The sequence below is a fragment of the Cibotium barometz genome, chromosome 61, assembly GCF_041138505.1.
Source record: "Cibotium barometz isolate CiBa-2024 chromosome 61, ASM4113850v1, whole genome shotgun sequence".
Lineage (NCBI taxonomy): Eukaryota > Viridiplantae > Streptophyta > Polypodiopsida > Cyatheales > Cibotiaceae > Cibotium > Cibotium barometz.
In genome coordinates this window covers 34,984,013-35,010,030 of record NC_141106.1, presented here as the reverse complement: position 1 = coordinate 35,010,030, position 26,018 = coordinate 34,984,013, and the positions used below count along the sequence as shown (strand labels likewise).

Sequence of the window (26,018 nt, the reverse complement as noted above, 5' to 3'; positions counted from 1 at the left end):
CAACATAAATATATCCCAAAGAAGAGAATTTGTAATTAGAATGTGCAACTAGGAATTGAATTACATGAGTATTCTTTTCTACTATTATGTTGTGATCAACATAAATATATCCCAAAGAAGAGAACATTCTTGTCTTGACATTTTTTGGAGAGGAGGCTGGCACCTTTCCTACCACATGGAAATGTGGTTATATGTATTTATAGCACATTAGTGGAATGCAAAGCTTTTTGTCTCCAAAAAACTCAAACTAGACAACCTAAACATTGGCATACAATAAACATTAAATAAATGACATACATGATTCCTAATGGTAAGAGCTAAAGTAATGAAGAAACTTTTTCGTGTTCAAATACAAAAACATACACAAGCAAAGGACTTACACAATACGTATTTCACTATCTTGAATATGTATGTTAACATGATGTACACTCCCAAAAAAGGCACATCACATTTTTTGGCCTTGAATTTTTTTGGGAGAGGAAGTACATGGAAAATCGAGACACAAATTAAACTTGAGAAAATAAAACTATACTTCCTACATGCTACAAGGTCAAGTCCATCCAAATCTTCCCCACACCACTCTAAAACTACTTGGTATTGAAATACACAAATTTTAGAATTCAAAAGTCAAGCTTGGAGCTCTTGATGTGATGCACTTTATTACATGAATCAAGACTCAAAACTAATCTTTAGTCTTGTCTACTCTACACTAATAATATCCGTAGCACAATCAATTAATTACTGGAAAAAACAAACAAAATTGGGTATTAGAAACAAACCCTTGATTTCCTCTACCACCCTTCCTTCATAACTTAACATAAAGTCAACCCTGTCGATTAGCTTTATTATTTTCAACTTAATCACCTTATAAAGCTATTCCTAGAATAATTATTGAATTCAAGAACAACCTAGAAGAAAAGCATGTGCTAGCAAAACACACAAGGCAACATGCGCAAGCATCCCCAGAGCATTCGAGAGGAAACAAGGAAGGCGACGACATGTAGTAGGGCCCAGCTTGCACAAGATAAAAGGAGATCCAAAATAGAATATAGCATATTCCATAATAATTAATACTTGCACGAGATAAAAGGAGATCCAAAACGTGCTATATTCCATAATAATTAATGCTTGCACAAGATAAAAGGAGATTATAGCATATTCCATAATAATTAACTAGTACTCAACCCGCGCATTGTTATGATATGTACATTAAGAAGCAAAACACAAGAATGGAAGTCGAAATACAAAAGGTCAATCGGAATACAAAGAGTCAATGGAAGGGATTTTTTCCTCTTATTTTTTAGAAATCCAAGATTTCTTTTTGAATACAAAGGGTCAAACGAATACAAAGGGTCAATGGAAGAGATTTTTTTGTCTTATTTTTTTTAAAATCCAAGATTTCTTTTTTCTCTCCTCTCATTGTGCTTTAGCTATCCATGGTTAATAGATAGATAGATAACACATCGAGCAAAAAAGAACATTTTGCCACATATCTGTCAAGATTGTTGTGTGTTTTTAGGGTGAAGGCACTTTTTCTAACAAAGTTGCTAGCCTTATTAATAGTAATTCCTAATGAAAAGCATTAAAGCAATGAGAGTATTTGAGCCTTGAAATGATATTAATTTTTCAAGGAATAATGTATCTATGTACCTTTATTATGTGTCTTTTGTGTATTATAGATGAAAGACTATGCAGAATATTAAATGAAGCATTCATAAATCAAAAGGACAAACATAGTTTACACCCTTTGATCCATACCTCTTTATAAAAAGATTAAAAAATGACGTTTCACCACAAACTTACAAAGCTAATGTGAACTCAACCAAATGGGCATCGATAAAAAATGACATTTCACCACAAACTTACAAAGCTAATGTGAACTCAACCAAATGGGCATTGATTTATCCAAACATAAGATTAAATTCTCAATTAAATTTGAGCATCACTTTTACATCTATGCTTGAACACTTGCACCATTAGGGCTAAAGAAGCATAATAAATATAACACGTCCTTTCATTTCCTCATAGAAAACCTGTCATCTTATCAGTCTGCCTTCTTTTACTACACATTGCTTTAGCTCGAAAATTAGAGCACAAAGAAAAATAACCATGGCTTCTTCCCACATTCAATCACAAATATTGGAACTTATCACAGCCTTACTATATGAAAATTGCTCCCACCCAAAAAAGAGCATAAAGACAAATCACAAATTTCTTATCACAACATTTGTGATGACAAATCTTAAATCTTTTTACACCATTCTTGAGAGTTACAGGTGTCCAACCCCTCTACCAACATTTCACCTGTGTTAATAGCAACATCTCATGAGGGACGACTTTGATAAATTCACCCAATTTAAACTTTTTTTTTTATAATCAAATGCTAATCATGCTTAGAGAGAATAGCTCTAAACAAGGGAGAACAAGAGAAAACAGAGGTGCTCTACAAATAGCTAATCCTCCAACTATAACAAAAGAGACGAATTTCTCCACCACCCAACTACCACAGGGAGCCGTAACTCCCACCCACCAAGGGTCTTTCTAAAACAACACTTCTACCATTAGCACGAAGCTCCTGCCATTGCTCCCCACTACCCACCAAGGATCTTTCTACAACAAAGCTTCTGCCATTGCTCTACTTTACCCATCCAAAACTAACCCAAGACAATTGAGTCCCAAGGACCATCTCATGTTATCCACTACTGTACGTGAGCAGTTACTCTAGTACATCGGCTCTCTTCTGCCAAGGTCAAAGATGCGTGGAGTGTCAGTGTTGGAATTTGGTGGAGTGCATTTTCAAAATGCTTTTGATGTCATATGCATGAAAAATGTAGGATTTTGGGGGTGAAGGTCGTTTACATAGAGGCCCTATCAAATTTGGAACAAAGAGCTGTATTCTATTGGAATAAATCCAAGCTTCAAAATCTTGATATGCGGGATTTCTTAAAGCTCAGAATTGATTGACCAAAATGGAACTGACTCCAAGTCTATGTACACCTTTTTTTTTTTAACTCTGAAACACCCCTTTCATGAAACAATAATACAACGTCTCTGCATGGGAGAAGCCTTTTGAACCAAAAAATTTCAGATAAGCCTAATGCCTACCACCTTCCTATGCAATTGTGGGCTATTGTCAGATTGCATCACCCATAATACAATTAGAAAAGAAGAATTTGCTGAAGCTCCAAAAGAACTTGGACCTGTAAAAATGTTCTAAACATTAATTTCGAAAGCTTCCCCGCTCTCAAAAGAGTTCTTGCATGTTGAATGTCTTCCAAGCTTCCTGTGAAAAGCAGCAGTGCATAAGAAATCCGTATGACACCCACCAATGCGAGCACACACACACACACACACAACCGTCCATCTTTTTAACACATCAGCTAAGAGCAGAATCCTCACAAGGGGGTAGGCAACTTCACCTTCCATCTTTTTGACACGTCAGCCATAAGAAATTATAACAATGCAAGAGGCCATTATACCTGAAGAATGTCAAATACCCTCTCCGCAGTATATTTCTGCTGTATTGTCGCCCCCTTCTGCTGCACCTTATCTGGATGAACAAACAGTGTTGCTTTCCTATAAGCTTTTTTGACATCAGGTCCCTCTATCAGATCTGTCAAAGGAATGGGTTGCCATCCACTCTCTGACCAGAGCACCTGTGGAGCAGCAACAAAAGCATTCAGAAAACCCACCTCTGAGAGCAAAATAGAATTCGACCCAACACACGCTGTCACATCCAAAACCCACATGTTGAAGGTTGGAAAGCAGTGCACGTAAATTCCCCTCTTTTCCTGCTGCCCAGCGTTTTATTTGCCGATCTGAAGTCTCTGCCAATTGCTGTAAGGACGAAAATTGGTGTTAGATTTCACATACAAGAAACAGTCTAATCAACTAAAAGCTTGTGCTTCAACCTTGACATGGTCCCCTATATGGTAGAAGCTTTGCTATTTAGCCATTTAAAAAAGTCTCCACGATGCTAACCAAGGAGTCCCTCTCATCAAAAGGTAGAGTCTCCAACCGTTCATCACCGCCAGAGAGCATTCTTTTCTAAATTCCAAATCCACCAGGTTTGGACCCATAAGACCATCAGTACATTAGTGGATGCGAAGCAAGATAATTTTCATGAATGTTTTCAAGGCATTAAGGAAGTCGAGTAGATCAGCCGATATAGAAGATCCATAATGAAGAAATCCAACTATGGAATGTAAAGAAATTCATGTTGGCACATGGGAAGGCTCAACAAAGCATTCAGAGCAGCCAGGACGTTCAGAAAGAAGCATGCTGCATGACAAAGAGCTCAAGCCAAGACAGCCAGCCTGGAAGCCCATGCAAGGCAGTAAATCAAGATGGCCAGCCAGCATTTAGCTAGTCCAACTGCACCTTTTACTAGTGCCTCAGTAGCTTCATTCCCTCCCCTTCATGCAACATGGGTATACGGTAAAGCCACACCCTCAGCATAGCTTTGTCTTCTTTTTTCTTTGAAAGACTGCATTTGCTGTCTGAAATTTAGAGGCAGCTCTGCTCATTTAGGATTGGTTCTCAGATATATAAATTCTTATGGGAAGGAGAACTCTACATCCTTAATGATATCTGGGCTTCAGGCATAATTATGATTAGGTCCTCAGGATAATAAGCATGGTTGGAGCCTCCTTGGGGTTTTGGGTCTATGAAAGAGAATATTTCAAAATCGACATCTCTGTGAAGGTGAACATGGTAGCAGAAGGGGAGGGCGTATACTTGTGCTCTACATACATAGGCCCTTCAAAGGGATTCAAAGAGATTGAGAGAGCTGCATCTCTCTAAAGAGGGTATTCTTGCAGTCCAAACTGTGGTTTTACAAAGAGAGGAGGGAGTTCAATGGTGGGTTGTACACAACGTAGAAACATTGTCCACAATTTTATGGGTGACACCCCTCTGAAGACCCACCATCAGCTTAGCCGCAGGGATTGAAAGCAAGGAGAGGGAGCCTTGACGAGGCCTGAATTTCATTCAGTTGAATCTTTGGACACATCCTCGCTGATGACAAGCCAAAGAACACCTAACCCAACCTCAATTCAAAGGACACTACACAAACTATATAGGACAGTACCTTTAACAGAGCAAGCTGCAAGCATTACTCCGTGAATCCAAATCATGATTAGGATATTAGGTTGCACTTAAGCTCATAATCAGAAGATAGTCTCGTATTTGCAGCATCTAAACTTTAGCTTATCTCTGGCATTGTCTACCACAAAGCAATATCTCCATCACATTGCTTAAACTGAATGCCCAAAATAATGATATGCAAGAGGCCCAAATCTGACATCTCAAAAGCTGAATTGAAGTAGTTGAAATAGAATGGCCTTCACAAGCTGATAAGTTTGAAAATTTACTTGCTTCTCTTCCTGCTGGCGCTGTACTTCTGCATCCCTTTGTTGCATCTCCTCCAAAGCTTTTGCCTGCAAGAACAAATTGAGCCAAGATAGTTGCACTGGAATGCAGCTTTCAACTCCATTCTATGCACTAAATTGCAAAAAAATTAACCAAACGTGTCCTACCGCACGCTCTCTAGCTCGCACATGGCGCTCCCATCTTGATTTCCTGCGTTCTAGGGATTCTCCTTCTATCTCTTGAAACCCATCCAGAGAAGAGGCAAGACCTGTTAAAAACAATAGAGATGTGTACTCGGTGCTTGAACTAGAAATGGACAAGAAGAAAAAACTCTTCACTTGGGCACACATGAAGCAGGAAACTGTAAATGGCGGCAGAACAAAGTAAATCGAGAATCCATATGTTCACAAAGCAGGTAACCAACCTAAAAAGCACTCTGTATCCTCCATCCCTACATTGAGAGATATTTCACTCCCCTCATTGTACCGTACAAACTCCTGCAAAATAAGGAATCCATAAAAAAACAGTAGTCTTCACAAACAGCCCTACTTACTATGACCATATTATTAGATATTCTAGAATACATCTCGCCACACCTTGAATATATCAACAGAAAAGGTTCCCTTAAAAAAAAGGAGCTCACCCACAAGACCACAGCTCGCACCTAGAGTAAATGTTTCTTTGTTAACTTAAAAGAAGAAACTGACCCTTTTCTAAGCTTGAATAATGTGTATTGAGGGTAAAAGGGGGAGCAGGGAGCTATAACACCATCTAAGCTCATTGAGGGCTCTAGTCAAACAAACGACCCTGGCTCCAAACATGCATTGAAACTGCTCTCCATTCCTACATAGCTCCCAAATTGCCCTGTAGGAGATCTCAATGAACATGGAGTATGTGGCTAGGATCCGTCTATATGGTGCTGACAGTGTCAGTCAGGGGAATAGAGGTCCCCCTCAGTGGTATCCCTACAGCATGCCAGCTATTGTGCCAATCAGAAAGACAGCTATTAAAAATAGGAAGAAATGTTTACCTGATCATCTCCCACCTTGAGTCCTGCCGCATGGAGAAGTGCCACAGTATCAAGGGGACTTGTCATGCAATATTGAGACACATCACATTACGCCAAGTCCTCTCCATGGCGCAAAGTAAGGCCCATGTGACTTTTTGAGCCTATAGCCCCAATGTGATGAAACCAGTATGGGAGTAGCCATGAATGAACAAAAAAATGCTATCTTGCCCTAAATGTGTTGTGCTACACAGCAGCCCCAATGGAAACATTGTAATCTGCTGAGAACAAAAGTGGTATTTCCATGGCTGGCCCCTTTGGGAGGGGAAAAGCCAAAAGACTAAAACAATAAAAGACAGACTCTAAATCATTAATCTTTATTGCTTTGCGTTAATCATCATTAAGCACACTTCCGCATAGTAGTCATGCAACATTGGTATCAGAGCATGTCGAGGTCGTTCCAAGGAAAAGTTTTGCATCAATGCTAAGGTTTACATGTAAATCAGCAAATTAGGGTTTGCATTTTGGCATTAAATCAACCTTTTTGCATCAGCTTTTTGCTCATTGTCAGCATAGTATAGTACTAGAAAGTCTATATTTCAATCTAGCATTGTTCTAGGGTGTCTAGGATGCATGTGGAAGCCTAGGTTTAGGGTTTTGGGACTGATTATAGCAAAAAAAAACAGCAAGCGTTTCTTCATGGAAACCATAGAGGATATTTTTGCTTGGATGAAAAGGCAAAGTGAAGCTAGTTGGGCAATGTTCGACCGGGCATCCCAAGAAAGGGCAAAGATTTACCAACAAGCATGTGAAGACCAAGATCACCGAAGGAAACAACCTGAAGAAGAAGCAAGGCAAAGAAGGGAACAACATGAAGAAGAAGCAAGGCAAAGAAGAGAGAGACTCTTTACCGTCCTGGTCAACAACGACTGGAAAGGTCTTCCAAACGCTGCCTCATATGGAGTCTTGCCAATAGCTGAAGAAAAAGAATCATTCAAAACAGCTTGAACTAAAGGCAAATAAGATTCCCACTTACCTTGCTGATCGTGGACATAACACTTCAGCACATCAAAGACCAACTGGTTGTATATCTCTATCTGGCCGTCCGTCTGTGGGTGGAATGCACTGGAAAAATTCAATTTAGTATCAAAGTTATCAAACACTGCCCTCCAAAATGACTAGTAAACTTGGCATCTCGGTCTGACACTATGGTCCTAGGAATCCCGCCAATCGGGTACCAATGCCGAATGAACATCTGGGCAACATCCTCGGCGGTCACATTGGCCCTACAAGGAATAAGCATAACAAATTTGCTAAATCTATCAACAATAGTTAAGCACTGTGTATTACGCTTACTCGGACTGGGAAAAGCAGATTCGTGACAAAGTCTATTGAAATATCTTGGAAAGGACCCTCCGGAATTGGCAAGGGCTGTAACAACCCTATTTCCTTTCCACGAGGAGTTTTCACCTTTTGACAAATATCACATTGTTGTACATATGTAAACACATCTCGCCTCATCTTCGGCCAATAATATTGCCGTTCTAATTTCTTCAGAGTCGAATTCATGCCCCTATAACCACCAGTAATGGCATCATGGCCATCATGGAGAAGAGCTGTCCTGAATGACTTCATGACACACAGTTGACCTTTGTAGAAAAGCCAACCATCGCGTATCACAAAGTGGCATAATCCTGTGGCATCCAATGCCCGTTCCCACTGTGTACCGAATTCCTCAGAATCTGTGTACGTGCGCTTCATGTCATCTAGTCCTGTACCAACAAGATCGAGTCTAGTGGTCTGAATCAAAGTCACTTGTCCCTTCCTGCTCAAAGCATCGGCCACTGGATTGGCCTTTCTTGGAAGGTACTCAAATCATACCACCGAATTGCTGGAATAACTGGCTCCAGCGATATTGTTGATCACTCCACTCTGCACTTGGCATTGTCTGAATCCAGCGTAATGCCTGATGGTCAGTGCGAACCTCAAAGTCACGGCCATACAAAAAATGTTTCCAATGTTTCAAGGCCTGTATAATTGCTAGGAGTTCACGATCGTAGACTAAGTAATTTTTCTCTGCGGACAGTAACTTACGAGACATGTACTGGATGACTATTCTGTTGTAACACACCGCCAATTGCAATGTTACTCGCACCAGTGATCACCTGAAATGACTCGTCCCACGAGGCAAGTGCTAAACAAGGCGCTTCTGATAAAGCCACCTTGAGGTTCTTGAATGCCTCCAACGCTCGAGGAGTCATTCGAATCTTTTACCTTCTTGTCTTCACACCCTTTAGCAGATCGGTGAGATCCGCCGAGAGATCAAAAAACTTGTCTATGTGGATGGAGTATGCCTGGCATATACCCACAAAGGATCTGATGTCATAGACTATCTGAGGTACTTCCCAATTGACAATCTCGGTCACTTTAGCCAGATCAAGTCGAATGCCTTCAGCACTAATTATGTATCCAAGTAATGCACCTGGAACAGATAAAATTCCGACTTCTTTTCATTGACATAGAGCTCCTTGCTTTCCAGCAACTTAAGGACTTTCTCCACATCAATGTCATGCTGCTCAACCGTAGCTGAAAATACCAGTATGTCGTCCAAAAATATGAATACACACTTTCCAATCAAATCCCGGAAAACGCACATCATCATGCAGTTAAATGTAACTGGGACGTTCGTCAAGCCAAATGGCATGACCACAAATTCATAGTGGGCCCGTTCCGTACGGAAGGCTGTCTTGGGGATGTCCCCCTCCACAATCCGCACTTGGTGGTACCCACTGTTTAAATCAAGTTTCGAGAACACCTTTCCTCCATTCAGCCTCTCGAGAATATAATCTATTCGAGGCATCAAGAATCTGCTCTTGATACTCAGCTTATTGAGTGAACGATAATCGACACACAAACAGAAAGACCCATCTTTCTTGACAAATAAGATCGGTGCTGCTACAATTGGCGACACGCTGGGACAGATTAAGCCAGATTGCAACAATTCTTGGAGTTAGCGGTCCAACTCCGATTCCATTGCCTTGGAAAGGCGATACGAAAACCTGCTCGGGGATTCCGAGCCTGGGAGGAGGTCAATCTTGTGGTCCTCCAATCTGGATGGGGAGAGCTGGGGAGGGAGGCTATCCTGAAGAAAAAATCTTCTGGAACTTTTCATGGAGAGCCGAGTACTTCTCGGAAGCACTGGCCACGTCTGGGTTGTCTGGATGTATATCATCGCACACTGTGCGCCTTTCCTGACTGCTTGTTTAGCCTGCAAGTGGCTTATGAGCGGAAAGTTCGGAATTCCTGGCTCACACTTAATGGTCACTGGGGCGTTTGACACATTTCGATTGATCTGGAATATGTGCTTGTCCCACTTGACATCTGGAAGAAACTTGTGAAACCATTGAATACCCAAAATTATGTCTGCTCCTACAAGATAGGCAACCATAAAATCACGCACAAATTCTATGCCCTGAATAACTAACTTAGCACCTAGAGCTTCATACTTGACGCTCGTTTTGTCATGCCTATGCTAAAACCCTCAACCTGTTTGCCCACCAAAGTCAGGTCAAAACGGGCACGCCTAGCGGCCTGTTCCGTGGCCACATCCTCCGTGTTGCCGCTATCAAACAAGACAACGACTCTCTAGCCACCTATGTAACCAAAGGACTTGAGCAATTCATTGCGCTCATACTCCTGGTCATGGGCGCCCTTCTGCTTATATTCGAGCTCCCGGCTAATAATTGCTCCAACTGAAGCACCGGGGTTTGAAGAACTAGGGACAGCCACTGGGGTCTGTGTGGGAGCTGTGCTCACCACACGGATGCTGTGGAGGCAACAGCGGCGAGCTTTGGAGGCTTCTTAGAACACTCCCGAGAAGTATGTCGTTTTGTATGACAAAAGAAACATCTACCCTCCTTCTTGTACTGAGAAAGCTCCTCGGCACTCAACTTGCCACATGTCTTGCCTGCCTCCGCTTTCTAGTCTGGAGTAAGCTTAGACGCATTGTTCGAGTTCTTGGAGCCAGAGGCATCCGGGCTCTGTCCTAGGGAAGACCCTGTCTGGTTCTGGCCTTTTCCCCCCAAGGCGGCAGCCTTGGGAGTAGCAGGCTAGGAAGTCTTGGGCTTGCCACCATTGTGCTTCATTTCTACACTCTGCGCAAGCGAGAGTGTGTCTTCGAAGGTGGTTGGCCTAAATATACGCACCTCCCATTGGATTTGCGTGTCAAGGCCATACAAAACTATCCTTTCTTGTCCGAATCAAATAAGCCTAATTGCAAACATGAAGTCAAAATTCTATTGGCAAACTGAAGGACTGGTTGGGCGTTCTGACGCGCTCCCCTGAACTCGTCTTCGAGTTGCTCAAGGTAGTGGGGCGGTAGAAACCGCTACTTAAGGTCGCGGACAAACTCGTCCCACACATAAGCTGCCATACCTAATCTAGTGTGGGCATGAGCCCACTGAGTCCACCAAGCAATGGCCTCACCTTCCAAGTGCCAACTGGCTAAGATCACTCTGTCAGTATCTGTCTTTCTAACTGCAGCAAAGTAAGCTTCAAACTAATGCAACCATGAATAGAGAGTTGTGGGATCGAGTTTACCATTATACTTACTGAAGTTCATTTTCTTGGAAAAATGATTCGAGAGCACCGCCAGTGTCAATCTACCGTCCAAAGCTGCTAGGTAACGCTCGTGTTCCACGCGTCGCATGGCTTCGTCTTCACATTGTCAGATCTCCAATGCACGCATCTGCAACTCAAGCAAAGAGCTCGGCTGCGGTGGTGATCCCGCAAGAGGGTCCCTGTGTCGAGGATCTAGAATCTGGGATACGGAAGGAGAGGGAGGAGGAGATGGAAAACGCGACGCTGGAGAACGGGTACGTTCCTCTAGAGCCTCAATCTGCGCCTTCTGCTCTTCCAACTTGGTCGTCTGGTCTGCGCGACTGCTCGCATCATTTGCTGGAACATCTCTGCAACACTCAAACCTGGTGCCCTAGCTGGGCTGCCTGGTGCACTCTGGTCCCATGGTTCTTGGTCTCTCTCGTCGTCGCAGCTCGCCATAGCAGGAAAACGCACTTCCTTCAATCTGACCATCCACTATGTAGGTGGGAGACTTCCGGAGGCTGAAAACCAACCATCCTTCGAGGGACAGGAGTCACTCCGAAAGGGGTAGTCCACCGGCATCTAAAAACCAACCACACGCGCAAGAAAAAATTGTGGTTTCTTTGCTGAATCTTTGCACTTGAAGTAGGCTCTGATACCACTGTAGCATGCGGAAGCTTCGGAGAAGATCGGTAACTTCAATGCTCAGAAATCAGCACTCTTTTCGCGACCGAATTAACGCACAAAATTGCATGAAGATGTGCAAAAAAATAGAGAGAGAGAGAGAGAGAGGGAGAGATGGAGAGGACAGTATTGGGTCCCAAATACCCTCTGTAGGGCCCCCACCACGGATGGTGTATTTGCTTTATTAGAATGATGTAAATCTGAAAAGAAAATACAGTAATCTTGACCTTTCTTGGCTGAGAAATCTCTGCCCTTGACCTGCAGTCCTCCACCCCTTTGCTTTAGCAACTTCTTGGTTGTCCTAGCCCTGGTTTGCTTGAGCACTTGGTGAATGATGAGATAACATAATGACTTGAGCTCTCACCTATTTATACTACCTATAACCAGCAGTCAACCAGTTCGTATTCCATGCGGCCAGCATAAATTCTGTCCACGACTATAAAATCAGCATTAAATGCTGATTAAATCAGCATTAAATGCTGAATAAATCACATAAAATCTGCGCATCATTTCCCTTGATGGCTGGACACTAGGCGCCTGAAAACAAGGGGCTGGGCACTGTTTTGCAATCAGTTTGGGGGCTAGGCAGCCTCTATGGGCTGCCCCATACTTGCCCTACAACCATATAAATGCTGCATGAACTGTCGGCTGCTCCTGGCATGCCCCTAGGGCTGTCCTACAGCCCTTCCATGGCTGGTGGGTTCAGCCACGGCCTCTGGCCCTCATGGGGGTGGTTTCACACTATCCCCATGCCCACACAAAGACCCGGGGTAGCCCTATGGGCTGGCCCCTTGTTCTAAAAGCAAACCCTAACTAACTACACAATGATTTGGCATCTGGTACCATACCAAATACACAATCACTGTCATCATTCCAGAGGGGGACTCACAGCGCGGACTGGCACTGTTTCAAGTGCAGGACAATGCACACCTGACCTTGGACTCCTTTGCACGACAATGCACACCTGACCTCGGACAACTGGGATGGATCCCTGGCTAACTCGTCCCGGACTGGGCTCCCAGGTCCTACACCTTCTGTACAGAAATGTCGACGTGGCATTCAAGTGCGGGATGCACGTGACACACCGATAGAGACAATGACCCCATTTGGCATTACAGACCACCTGTGTCATTGTTCCCCCCCCCCCTCCCCCTCCCCCTGTATGAGATAGCCTTCTCCTCACAGAGCAGCCAACCGGAGGAGAAGCGTCTCTTCCCCTTATGATCATTCGATTCCTGCCCTTAAATGAGCAAGTTTGTATTTAGCCCTTCGTGGTTGTATCTAGCCCTTTGTGGCTATTTTTTCTTTAACTAATAGAAGGATCTTTTTCCCGGAAAAAAAAAAGATTGACTTATGGGTCCAAGGATGTCAGAATGCGCAGCGAAAGACTAACGCACGTAGGAGACGCATCACCATCGAGCTCCACGAACACCCCCAACAGGCACTGCAGCATCCCTCCACCGGGCTCCCATCTCTCGGTGAGCTGCCTCCCAAAACACCGGCCGGAGGAGATGATTATGACAAGGTGCCACTCTAGCCTATATATGGCTCTTCAACTTCCCATGCTTCCACTTATGGGATAATCCAAGGCACCTTCTAGCCATAGATCACACGCTCGAAATCGCCAACCTTCCAACACCCTCCCTCGATTATGTCCTCCTTTGATGATGGATGTCATTCTTCCCTGAGAGTTCATGGGCAACATGTATGCAAGACTGACTGCTAAGATGTCTGTTATGATGACTGCTAAGATGTCTGCTATGCAAGCCGTGTGCAACCCTAGATGCTGTGCAAGAATGCAGATGAATGGGTTACTGATGCAGACCTGAGGGAAAATCCCTAAGGGTGGCTTGCAAAATTTTGAGAACTGGGTTTAACTGTGCGGAAGCGATAAAAATGATGTCTGACTGAATGACTGATGGAATGAACATGCTCTAAGGCTGGTTACCCTGTAACGCTCTGATACCAATGTGACATAAGAGAGCTTATGACCGTAGTAATCACAACCTTAGTCTAACTAAACTGCACTTAATGATGTTTAAGAGAGAGACAAATTGGTGTCAATGCAATGCAGCTATATTATATGAGGAATGCGGTTACAATGAGATCCAAATGGATCTATACTACTGAATATGCTGCCTATATGCTGAATATGCTGAATGAACTGAATGAACTGCTGTCCACTATCTTTCCCTTGTTTCCTGGGAAGGAAACGCTGAAGGGAGGCTTTGGAACAGATGCTGAATGCTGACCTGATGATGAAACGCAGAACTGATGGGCTGAACTGAGCTGAATGTGGCTGCGTTTGCTGAAGATGAATGCTGATGATGATGCGTTACTGATATGCTGATGCGTGGGCTGGTTATGCTGCTCCCAATGCTTCCTGGAGGAGATGCGTTGGAGAACACACTGCTGAATGCTTGAATGATGAGCTTGTCGTGCTGAATGGAGGAGCTCTTCTATTTATATGCACGAGGGCTGCTGGTCGGCCAGCATTAATGCAGTCGGCCAGCTACTGAATGTCCACGACTGGGTATTTAATACCATAAAATAGTATAAATACTGGTCGGCTGATGTAAAATGCCCATAAAATGCCTGAATAAATCATGATTAAATGCCTAATGATTCCTGATGATGCTAATGATGATGCCATGTCACTGTACACCTGACTGGTGTGCACGTGACAGCTCTAGACAGATCTTGGGCGTTTTTCTGAGCAAGAGGGGGACTGTTTTGTGGCTGATTGGTGGACTGTTTTGGGCTGATCGGGAAGAGGAGAAGCAAGAGGAAGGCGGGCTGATTTGCTGGACAGCCACTTGCAGGTTTTAGTTCTTCTTTGTTCTCACCCACCCACCCTTTTCAGAGTACATCCCCGCTATGGCAGATCTGTTTGAGATGGCCGAGAGACATGTGAAGATCCCGACACTCCCCACGTTCCCGGTGGACCGTCAGTTGGACGGGAGCAACTACGGCATATGGAAGGTTATGATGGAATCTGTTCTGGAGTCTTACGACCTCGCTGATTTCGTCATTGTTGGTATTCCACGACCGGAAGTAGAGGAAGGGGAGTTACCGTCAACCCGAAAGGACCGGGAGGCCCAGACACAGATATGGGATCGTGTCAACGCCAGGGTCCGTTCGTTTATTTTCCTCAACTGCACACCGCAGGTAATCAATCATGTAAAGCATATGACGCTGGCCAGAGGTATATGGCAGCATTTGGCCTCACTTTACAACAGGGTATCGCCCATGAAGAGGATTTCCTTGGAAGTATAGATGCGGGTTATGAGCCCTGCAAAGTCGCCGACGATGCGGGAGCATATTAACAAGCTGCAGGCTCTTCAGCAGGAAGTTCTCCAGGCTGGGAAGGAGATATCGTCAGAGGACATGGCCATCACGTTGCTGTCACACTTGCCCTCTTCGTACTCAGCATTTTACTCCTCTTTGATTACCAGTGGCAGGCTCAGCACCATCACGTGGGAGGAGCTCGTGCCCATGGTCCTGGACCAGGAGGAACGATTCACGAACCCTCCTCAGGGTGGAGGTTCGGAGGCCTTTACTGGCCAACGGTCGAAAGGCCGTAACTCGGGCAAAGGGAAGGCTTCATCGGAGAAGTCTTCTGAGAAGAAGTCCGACGCTGACCGCGAGAAACTGAAGGCAGAGAAGAGGACCTATAATGATTGTGGCGAGAAAGGCCACTACTGGAGGCAGTGTCCCAAGCGGAAGACCGAGAAGGGTGAAGATTCCTCAGCAAAAATCATGAAGACTCCGGCTTTTGTGCACCTGGAGGTGATGGACACCGATGCTGCATTTTCTTCAGGCAGGGAGGAGATTGGAGGACTCTCCGCAATGGATACTCGGGAGTGGATTCTCGACAGTGGTGCTTCCAGGCACATGACTCCTTCCCGTTCCGGTTTACAGGATCTCTGCAGGCTTTCTGGTCATATTCTTACTGGGGATACGTCCACTATCCCAATTCACAGTGAGGGCAGGATGGAGATAGTTCCCGATGGCAGAGGGGGGAAGCATTCCTCCCAGGTGTTGTATGTTCCGGCACTTGGTTTTCATTTGTTGTCAGTGCATCAGGTTTGCAAGACTGGCGTACGGGTGGAGTTTGATGAGCATTTTGTTGCTCTCCGGGACAAAGCAATAGACCAAGTGGAGAATGGAGTTTACAGGCTTTCAGCACTCTCTCTCCAAGGTCCTCAGGTTTGTGATGAGTGGCAATCTGGTAATGGCTACTCAAGGGTGGATATGCTGCTGGTACAGGCTTTCTGGGACCAGATGGTGGTTAGCTTACCAGTAGATGGTAGCAGTTGGCAGGAACTTTCCAGTACTGATGTTGGTAGTTCTTGTGTTCGTGAGTCAGAGGAAGCTGAACAGGTCACTTATGCTCTGATGTCTCGTCGTGTTCGGAACATAGAACCTCCAGTAGATGAGGATGTTCTTTCCACGGGGACCTTTCGGAAAGCCAGGCAGGTGACAGGTGATTACTTGCAGATAGAGGTGGTTTCTCCAGGCTTTGTGGTTCCGGATTCAGAGGGGGTGGTTGACAGGTTTCATCAGGTTTCCAGGACTTATTTGTGCACCGTAACAGGTGTTGATCCTTGTGAGCAGTGTGATGTCTCTGTGACTCAGAAGCTGTATGGTTCATTGATCTGGTTGATGATTGGACGGGAGCTTCCTGATGAGGCAGTTGAGCTCATGGTTGCAGATGTCTCTTTGGGAGGCAGGATTGCGTTTCCTGTGGTTTCTACGGCATGCGAAGGATCAGGGACTCTTGTACACAGGAGGGGGATTGTTGGATGGAGTCCGACTCCACGGTTGGAGTGACTCGGTTTGGGGAGGAGATCCGGACACGAGGAGATCTACTTATGGCCCAGGAGCAATTTCACGGAGCAGCAAGAGGTTACATTGCAGGTTTGGGTTTCCACTGGAGGAACACATGGTCATCCTGAGGCACTTTGTTCGTGAACAAATCGTTTGCTGATGACATCTTGCTGGAGTTCTGTTCGACGGAGGACAGTACGGTGGACCTCTTCGCGAAGTCGCTCTCTCAGGACTTGCTCGGGCGGCACCCCAGCTCCCTGTGGTTGGTTTCACAGCCAGGAGCTGAGAGGGGGTGTTAGAAGTCATCTCCTGTCTAGATTTATACACCAGGGCCTTTGTTGTGGGTGTGCCCGCCCTTATCAAGTGTTTTATCATTTTTCCTCACTCCCCGTATTTTTCCCCTATTTTTTCCCATTTTTCTGTGGCTTGGGAGGCATCCCTGAGTTGGCAGGAGGATCTATATGCTGGCCGACTACATCTGATATGTGTATTGGAGCTGGCCGACGGTACTTGATCAGTCGTGGACGCCTCAGAGCTGGCCGACTGGATGCATGCTGCTGGCCAACTGCATATGCAGTCGTGGAGCCTTTTTCAGCAAGCCGACTACACTTGTGGGGGCATATAAATAGGCCCCCACCCCCATACCACTGATTGTATCATTTCTCGGGATCTTCTTGTGTATATAGAGCAGAGTTACATGCCTACATCTCTCTCTCTCTTGTGCTGTTTTTTCTGCCTGCATTTTTGCTCGTGTTCCCAGATTTGGTCATCATCTCCGCTGCGTATTCTGACATAGATTAGGTCTACATCTATCTTGTCTATAGCATGCTTTCATTCACGTTTCCGCATAGGGAGATTTATGTTAATCTACCACTTAGTCTGTGTTGTTGTGTTAATATCCATTAAGTTAAGCACTCATGTTATAAAAGCTAACCATGAAGGACTTATAGACTTAATCTATTGTATATTGCCAAAACATGCTATATTTACAATGATGATCTTGGATCTTGACTTAGATTCTGCTTACGCATGGAGCCAACCTGAGAGAATGAAACCGGTTTGGTAAAAGCTTTAAGACCAAAAAAGCACAAATCAAAATATCTGTCGAGAAAAGCTTACAACTACTCTAAAAAACAGCCAATAGGTCAAAAACTCTTCTCTTGTTTAAAGGCTAAAGCTTACCTGTGATGATCCATTCGCTGAGTTCTGGACACTTGCAACCCCGTCTAGATCACTGGATCTTCCCGAAGCTTGCTCCTTAATAAGGAATTCAGCATTTCCATGTGCTCCAGAAACTGCTTTGCTCGGTCTTTCTTTAGGATCTATACCAGCCCATCCATCAGCTAACACTCCAGTAGATGACACAAAACAGTTTGTGGACACTTTCTCTGTAACTACCTTCATTATTTCCTCTGTGTCAAGAAATTTTTCAGCTTCAGATGTGACATTCACTCCTGCAACGCTTCTAACCCTGTCCTGGACCAGGACTTCACCATTGACATTGGGGAACTTTGTAGCAGATTTATCAGTCATGCTGCCATCCCTCGTCACTTCCTTCCTTTCTCTGCTTGCATATTTTCTCCATTCTTCCCAGTGTAAATCAGCACGTCTGTCCTCCAAGTCCACTTGCATGCTTTGTTGAGGCTGAGATGCCTTGGATTGCCTACTCAAATGCTTTCTCCGTTCCTTCCAGTGTGGTTCATGCTCTTTTACCTCTGATATTTTGGGTACTTCTTGTGATTGCTTAACAACATTTTTCTCTCTCTCTCTGTTTCCGTTGATCTTCCAAGCTTTGGCCAACAGAGCCTGCAACTCCCTCTCTTCCATTTCAACAGTCTCCTCTGCAGACTTGGCTTTTACCTTACTTCTGGCAGCTGAAACTTCAAATGATTTCCCAGGGTATTGCTGTGCTGACAAGTTCTTATCAGATTGTTTGCCAGGAAGCTTTTCCACGTAGCCCTTGAGATATCCAGATACAGCATCTCTATCCTTAAGTTGTTCATTTTCAGCAGAAACTGTAGAAGCTACTGTTGCTGCTGCCATTGCATCCAGAACTGAATTGCGAGTCCAGCCTGACAGCGATATGCTAGCTGAATGGCTGGCAGGAAACTCAGAAGCCCAATCCTTCCATGACTTGAATTTTAGTTGAGCTACAGGTGTAGGTGGGGGCCTAGCTGGTGGTGGTTTATGTGAGGGCTGACGTGAGAGACTCGAATTATTGACTGTAAACGAAGCTTTTCCAGCATTGTCTGAAACTAAAGAATCGTTCCTTCTATCCATTCTGATCTCGATAAAATCATCATGCAGTCCTCGCTCATCATTCGAAGAGGAAGAATTGGAAAGTGTGTGATGTATACTTTCATAAGAGTCAGAGTTATGGGCTGTGGAGGAACTATTGTGAGCCTTGTTTCCTGTTACAAAACTCTTCAAGTATGGTTTTTCCAATGCCCCTGCAGCGTAAGTTTCTAATGCATTTGATGCATCCTTGGCATCAGATTGGACAGCTGACAATGGCTGAGAGTAACATCTCTGAGGAAAACCACCAAATACATCATCAACTTCTACGCTTGTGGGTGCTCGTACACTGTTGATGCCATTAGATCCCATGGTTCTCTTCAAATGGCCCCAAGGACCTGCATGTGGGGGTGAGGAGGGTAGGCTTGATGTAATGGGATCACTTCTTAAAACCATGAGGGGATTGTCCACAGGCTTTCCTCCCCTTTCGTCGAAGGAAGAAAATGAAGAGAATGAACACCGCCTTGTGAACTTCCCAGAACCTGGCCTGTTCTAAAGCAGCAGTTGATTCAAACAGTAAGTAACATAACCATGTCTCAAATTCACCACTCAACTACTAACTACAAGCAGCACTCCACTAGAACTCGTCATTTATTTGACCCATTCTAATATGACTCATTGATTGGATAAATCCAAATGCAAAACAAGGCTCCAGGCTCCAATCAAGCATGAAGATTGCAGCAGATAAGGGTATTGGGAACTGATAGGCTACCTGGGCTTGAGAAAGGCTGCCGAGCTCATTGCAACTGGGATTTCATCCTGTCCAGGCTGGCCAGGAAATGCAGCAGCAGGATGGACAGGGCTCATGCGCCGAGAGCTGGAGCGAGAGCTCGCTTTCGACCTGGAGATGCCAGTAAGAGAGTTGCCATACAAACTGGAAGCCGGGAAAACATCAGGCATTTGTCCTTCTTCTATGAATATGTCCTTGTATGCAGCAGACACAGACCTTTGATCGTATGTACCACTGCTGCCACTGCCAAAGACATCATCCCCAAAGACCGGGAGCTCAAACACAGGCAGCGATGAAGATCTGAATGATGGAATCCTAGCAGTTGTTCTGTCAAGCATTGCTGATGGTAATGGCCCTGACTGTGATGCAAATATCAATGTAGCAAACTTAGGCGGGCCTCCAAAGACATCATCATATTCCACTGCTGGTGAAGAACCTGCTCCAGGTGGCTCCTCTATGCCTTTGCTGATTGAAGAAGGCGAAACTCCACAGCTGTGGAGGATCCCCGCTCCTTCGATCCTTGGCGAATGCATGGGAGGCAGCTTGCTGTACGGTCCGGAGCTGTGATCCCTGTGCAGCATGTTTGGAAAATCCGCCATAGCGGTAGCAGCAAGCTCTGCTAAAGAAATGAGAGGAGGTAGATGCCGTTCCTGAGGATGGACGATGCATGGTCTGAAAATTCCCAAGCCACGCGAGTCATTGAAGGCGATGGACTCATCACACGAGCTTCCAAGCTACCCTTGCTTTCTTCCAGAGACGGCTCATTGACGCTGGATTCATGCCCTTGGCAGCTCGAAATTACATACAAGGAGAGACAAACAGCAGAAAAGGCAAGCTAACCATGCTAGGGTTGCGATGCTCACAGATATGGCGAAACGTGAAGTTTTCGATGAAGCACTGGTCTTGGTGAAAAACAATGGCAAGCCAGAAGGACAGGCAGTACTGGGGTTTCAATGAAGCAGAGGGAACAGGCTAAATTAGGGTTTAAAAGAAACTTGTGTACAGATAGCATCGGAATAAGGAACTTCGATACAGCGATGGCGAGCTAGAGTTTTTGGCGTTGAAGCTGCTATGGCCGCCCTTGCAGACACCAGAGAGAGACTTCGATCTCAGTGAGTAAACACACTGAGCTGGAACGATGGAAGAGTTCCAATAAAAATAATAAAATAAAAAATACGTAATTTTGGCCCCATGCCCTACGGCTGCGCACCACGTGTATTTCTATATTCTTTCCTCGCCACAAATTATTATTTCCCGCTCCCGACCCAAAAACAATGGCCTATTCGCAGGTCAGGCCGGTCCATTTTTCTCCTATTCGCCTTATCTAGTATACCTGACATTTTGTGACATAATTTGTTAGGGTGGTCTAGGCTAATATATATATATATATACTAACTAGCCTTGGTTAACTCTACCCTGTCGAATCTAATGATGTGAGAAAAGAAATTCACATTCCCACGAGTTTCTTCCTCCATCGTGCACCTTCCTCCACGAGTTTGAGAGAGAGAATGTAGCTCGCTGAAGAATTATTCTCACAACTAACTGTGATGTGGGAAAGTTATGTATGGCCACGTTCAAACAACACAGAGCGCTCACGTGGCGAAATGTCATTCGTTGCACTTCCAACAAAATAAAATTCCTTCCATCCTCAACCTCCTTGGCTGGAGCTAAGGCCATCTCAAGAATTTTGCACAAAGACAGAGCTTGGCAAGGTTTGAACCCAAAACCCACCATGTTTAGTGAAACACCCTAACCAAATTGGGCCACGCCCATTCATTGATTGGTGTGGGTGTCAAAACTAAGATGATCTTGCCAATGCTTTGTGTGAACACCTTCACAAATTTTAGTGTATGGCTCACCGCCAACTAAACTGGACCTATGGCTTTTGTATAAACATCTTTGAATATCTTCTTATCAAATATTTAGGCCTATAATCCAATGAACACTATCTTATTGGTCCTTTTGTAGCAATGAGGGTGGTGCTTCGGAAAATGAATTGAGGTTTTGGGTCCTTCAAGAGTAGGTTCATTGATCATGTATTATAAGCTATTTCTTTGCGCAAGAGTTGTACTTTAAAAGATAGGTGCATATTTACATCACATTAGCACAAAGCCTGTGTAAAGCTTTCTATCGTGGGTGGTGCCTAGAGACATCAAGAACTTCGTGCTTTACAAAAGGACTTCTTTATGATGACACCTCCACAATTATGAATTGGAGGTCTTGTGGCACAAGAGAGACCCCACTCTCTCTTTTTAGTCCATATACGAGTGTAGACCCTCATGTCAACCCATTGCATTGTACATGTAAGTTGTTAGCCAATCGTGTCTTCGGGCTTGTCAATTGTTTTCTCAAATTTTTTACCTTCTATTTTCACTTGTTTCAAGCTCGTAAGTATTGACAACTATGAGCCTTGTTCAAATGTTCATGTGTTAACCTCCAAAAGAACACTCTTTTCTTAACATCTTTAGTCTACCCCACACGCCCACCTTTTAAAAGACCTTGTACTATTGTTGCTTCGACAGGGACACTAAATTGTCTTGATCCCTTAAACATGAAAAGCCATGAGTGAAAGCATACCATGACACATTGACGTGCAAAGGCTTTTTTATTTTAAAAAATGAGACAAAATGAAGCTATAATTTTGAAATTCCATATATATATATATATATATATAGAGAGAGAGAGAGAGAGAGAGACGTCTTATGTTGCCAAGTCACTTTATTGTATGCCTTGTATTTAAGTACAAATTATCATAATACATAGTACATGCATGTGTTCTCCTTTTTTTGTAATAAAAGCTCACCTTCCCTTCCAAGAGTTAGTAAATAAAAGCTCACCTTCCCTTCCAAGAGTTAGTACTTCTTACCTATTCCTTATAAGTAGCATTTTTTATGCTGTCTTCAAATAAAGATCTATTGTTTCACCTTTACAGTGCATTAAAACCTACTTACAACATGCACACTAGATTTTGAACATTTAAGTTATAAAACTTTCTTGTTGTCTTAAATATTTCACGTGATTTGTTGTCCTTGTATAAAACAGCCCATCAACTTTTTTTTGTGATTTCCATTGTCCTTGAGTACTATGAGACACCTTAAGCTTCTTTAAAATATATTACAATTATAAGTTTAAATAACTGTCATTGATTTTTGTACCAAACAAAGTTGTTTTGTCTCATAAAATATTTAAAATCCTATAACCATTGTATATTTAAGCAAGGATTTTTTGTTTAAGGATAGTATGAATATAGATAGGTTATTAAATATTTATCTTTTACAAAAGTGAAGACATTAAGATTGTGAATAAATCTATCAGAAACTTTACCATATTCCCAAGCATGACATGAGTTTAGTTCACCAAACTCGTGTGAGCCTATTTCATACAAAAAAGGCATGAGTCCACCAAATGTAAGCCCAACAAGACATGAACCTACAAGTGTGAGTTGTGAGCCCACAAACCGTGAGCCATGAGCCATGAGACATAAGCTAACAAGCGTGAGCCCACATACGTGACATAAGCCTACAAAGAAAAAAACATTTCAAAAACCAAAAAACGCATATATATTTTTGTAATTGGTGTTGTACCGAGTGACCTATGCACTAGATGCCAATTAACCAAAAAGAAACCCTTTGATGCAAACTCAATCTAAGTTGGATACGATAATCCAAACAACTATAGTGCATTAAACCACACTTCCTCAAACCTACACTGCATTCTGTCCCATCAAATGACTAGGTAATAGAGTGCTCTCGTGTTAAGAAGGCAAGACTCCTTCAGATCTTCCTCAAGTGAGGAGTCTTGGGAAGAAATGGGCCAAGTAAATGCAAACTTGAGCAGAGTAACCCCTATGGGAGGAGCCACCCACCACGGTCCTCCAAGTCCTAGATTATTTACTATCATGCTCAATGAATAGCACCATTAATTTTGTCAAAAGGGAAATAAGCTATCATATTCTTTGGGCATAGCTCTAGTGTGAAAGAGCACAGCAGCAAGATGAGGAACCTCAACATTTTCTAGTGTGAAAGAGCACAGCAGAGCAAGATGAGGAACCTCAACATTTTCTCCTACAAGAAGTGCTCAAACCATGTTGAATGAGCCACAATCTTTATAACTCTTGGTGTGGATCTTGAGTCGAGTTTGATCCAAGTTGGTGGACATGGCCAAGTAGCCCGACAACCACGATGTCAGGAAATGTCCCTTTTGAAATATCATGAGGGGGCAGCAAATCCATAAACCCGTCAACACACACAATGTAGGTAAGAGGTCCACCTCCTCAAGAAACCCATTATGGAAGCTTTTTCACTGTGGAACCAAGTTCCAATTCCTCTTCGTTCAGACAAGGAATAGAAAATGTAGGGAAAGGCCCAAATTATAGAGGACCACTTCAAACCAAGGTGTTCCACAAAGGGTAATCACATAATGTGTCCTGAATCACATAATGTGTCCTGAATCGTCTCGTAGAGGAGGCAAGGGAGCTCAACCTCGACATCGAGGGGGATCCACGACCGATCTTAGTCACATCATGGGTCTAGGAGGACCCCATTACTAGGACTAGGGTTTTTGCCTTCTTTAAGGGACATTAGGATGTCTTTGCATGGACATACAAAGGACCTTTGAGGTATTGACCCAACCATTGGCACTCATAGGATCCCACTAAGAAAAGGCAACCACCTAGTGTGGAAAGGGTATCTTCTACTACAAGATGAACCTAGTGCAAAAGGGTATCTACTACAAGATGAACCCCAAGTAATCACAAGTGGTTAAGAAAAAGCTAGACAAGATGGAAGAGGGAAGTATCATTATTGTACCCATTCAGCACTAAAAATGGTTATCCCCGATAGTGGTCATTCCCCAAGAAGAAGACAGATAAGATCCACATTTGCATGGAAGGATGGCAAGTAACTCATTGATGGTTGCGGCTATAATCAAGTGGTAATAAACCATGCGAATCAGCTTAAAGCTACTTCTCCCACATAATGGGTCACCTAAACTTATGTCATGATGCCCTTTGGCCTTCACTCACAATGCCTCGACTTCCTTCTAGCCAACAAAGATCTTCGATGAGTACTATGGTCCGGTCGATGGTCTTAATGGCCGGTCAATCTCCTCGTAGAGCTGCTACGAGCTATGTAACATTACCCCCCCCTTAAGAAGAGTTTTCATCCATGAAAACGAACTCCAAAAAGTTCTTACTTAGCCTGCTCAAGCGCTCCCACGAGGACGCCTCATCCTCGCGATCTTTCCACTACTTAACAAGTGCCTCTCAGTACACAATGTGCCTCATGTTTAGATCTCTAAATTCGAGAATCCTCTCAAGTTCATGTGGAATAGATGGTGGTTCTATCAACTCCACCAAAACGCTTGGAAAAGCTATGTTTTCCTTATGGTAAATGGTTTTTCGTAGTCTACTGACATATGAAAAACAGAATGAACTCGAGCTCTTCGTCAACTCAAGTTTGTACGCTAATCCACTAACCTTCTTAAGGATTTTAAAGGGACCGTAGTATCTAGGTGAAATTTTTTCACACTTTACCATCTTTAAAGTCTTCAACTTCGTAGTAGGGACTTTCAAATATACGAAGTCACCATCTTTACCATCTTTAAAGTCTTCAACTTTGTAGTAGGGACTTTCAAATATACGAAGTCACCTTTTTCAAAGGCTACTTGTAACATGCAGCGGAATTATGTGTAATGAAGGATCTTGTCTCACAAAGTCTCACACCGCTTTCTTTATCCTGAGTTTTGCAATCCACTTTCACTTCAAACCTTAAGAGATGAGAGAGAGAGAGAGAGAGAGAGAGAGAGAGAGAGAGAGAGAGAGAGAGAGATCTACACCTTATTGGGTCTTAAATTACCCACACTGAAGGGCCCCCTCCTATTGCTAGGAGTATTTGCTTGATTATCTTTGAAGAGAATGAATGGAGGACTGACTTGGGACTATAGATAAGCCAAACGCAACACCTTTGAAAGACCAAGACTTGGGTTGAACTATACACGGTTGTAGAAGCATCAATGAATGACGAATCTCAATGCCTATGCACTCTTCCAATGGAATGTAGGAACGCTACAAATCTAAGGCTGAGAGAAGGGGCTGATTGGGACTGTTATAGGTTGTGTTATGCACTATGAATGAATGAATATGATGCATTTTACCTTCACCAAAGTGGTTGTAGCAAAACGATGATGAGATGGTATGTTGAATTCTATTTGTATGTTAAAAACGTAGGGTACCGGAGCACCTTCCTTGGCTAAATGCTGAAGATGAAGCATTTTGTTGATGTATGTTTGTGTGATCCAAACAATGATGCTCCCAAGGCTGTGGGACTGAATCGCTTGGTTGATGTGATGATGATGTATGGCTGAATGCTCAAACGTTGATGCTCCTTGTGCTGAAGGACTGAAATGCGCGACTCCAAAGATGATGAGATGGAATGAATGATGTAAGCCTATGCTATTTATATGCTCTTATGTGCTGGTTAACTGGCTGCTTTGTGAAGCTAGCTG

The 26,018-nt window shown here is 43.7% G+C and overlaps 1 protein-coding gene across 1 annotated transcript; it reads right to left on the bottom strand.

The window, feature by feature from the left end:
* Window positions 1-2,939: 2,939 nt before the first annotated feature.
* On the bottom strand, window positions 2,940-20,734 carry LOC147604833 (uncharacterized). Its single transcript, XM_086794969.1, has 8 exons — window positions 19,497-20,734; window positions 17,672-19,271; window positions 5,795-5,867; window positions 5,538-5,638; window positions 5,373-5,438; window positions 3,748-3,837; window positions 3,480-3,656; window positions 2,940-3,283 (listed from the first exon to the last, which is right to left on the bottom strand). Exons 1-8 carry the CDS (start codon window positions 20,111-20,113, stop codon window positions 3,245-3,247), a joined length of 2,763 nt encoding a protein of 920 aa, XP_086651095.1. The 5' UTR covers window positions 20,114-20,734; the 3' UTR covers window positions 2,940-3,244.
* Window positions 20,735-26,018: the final 5,284 nt, after the last annotated feature.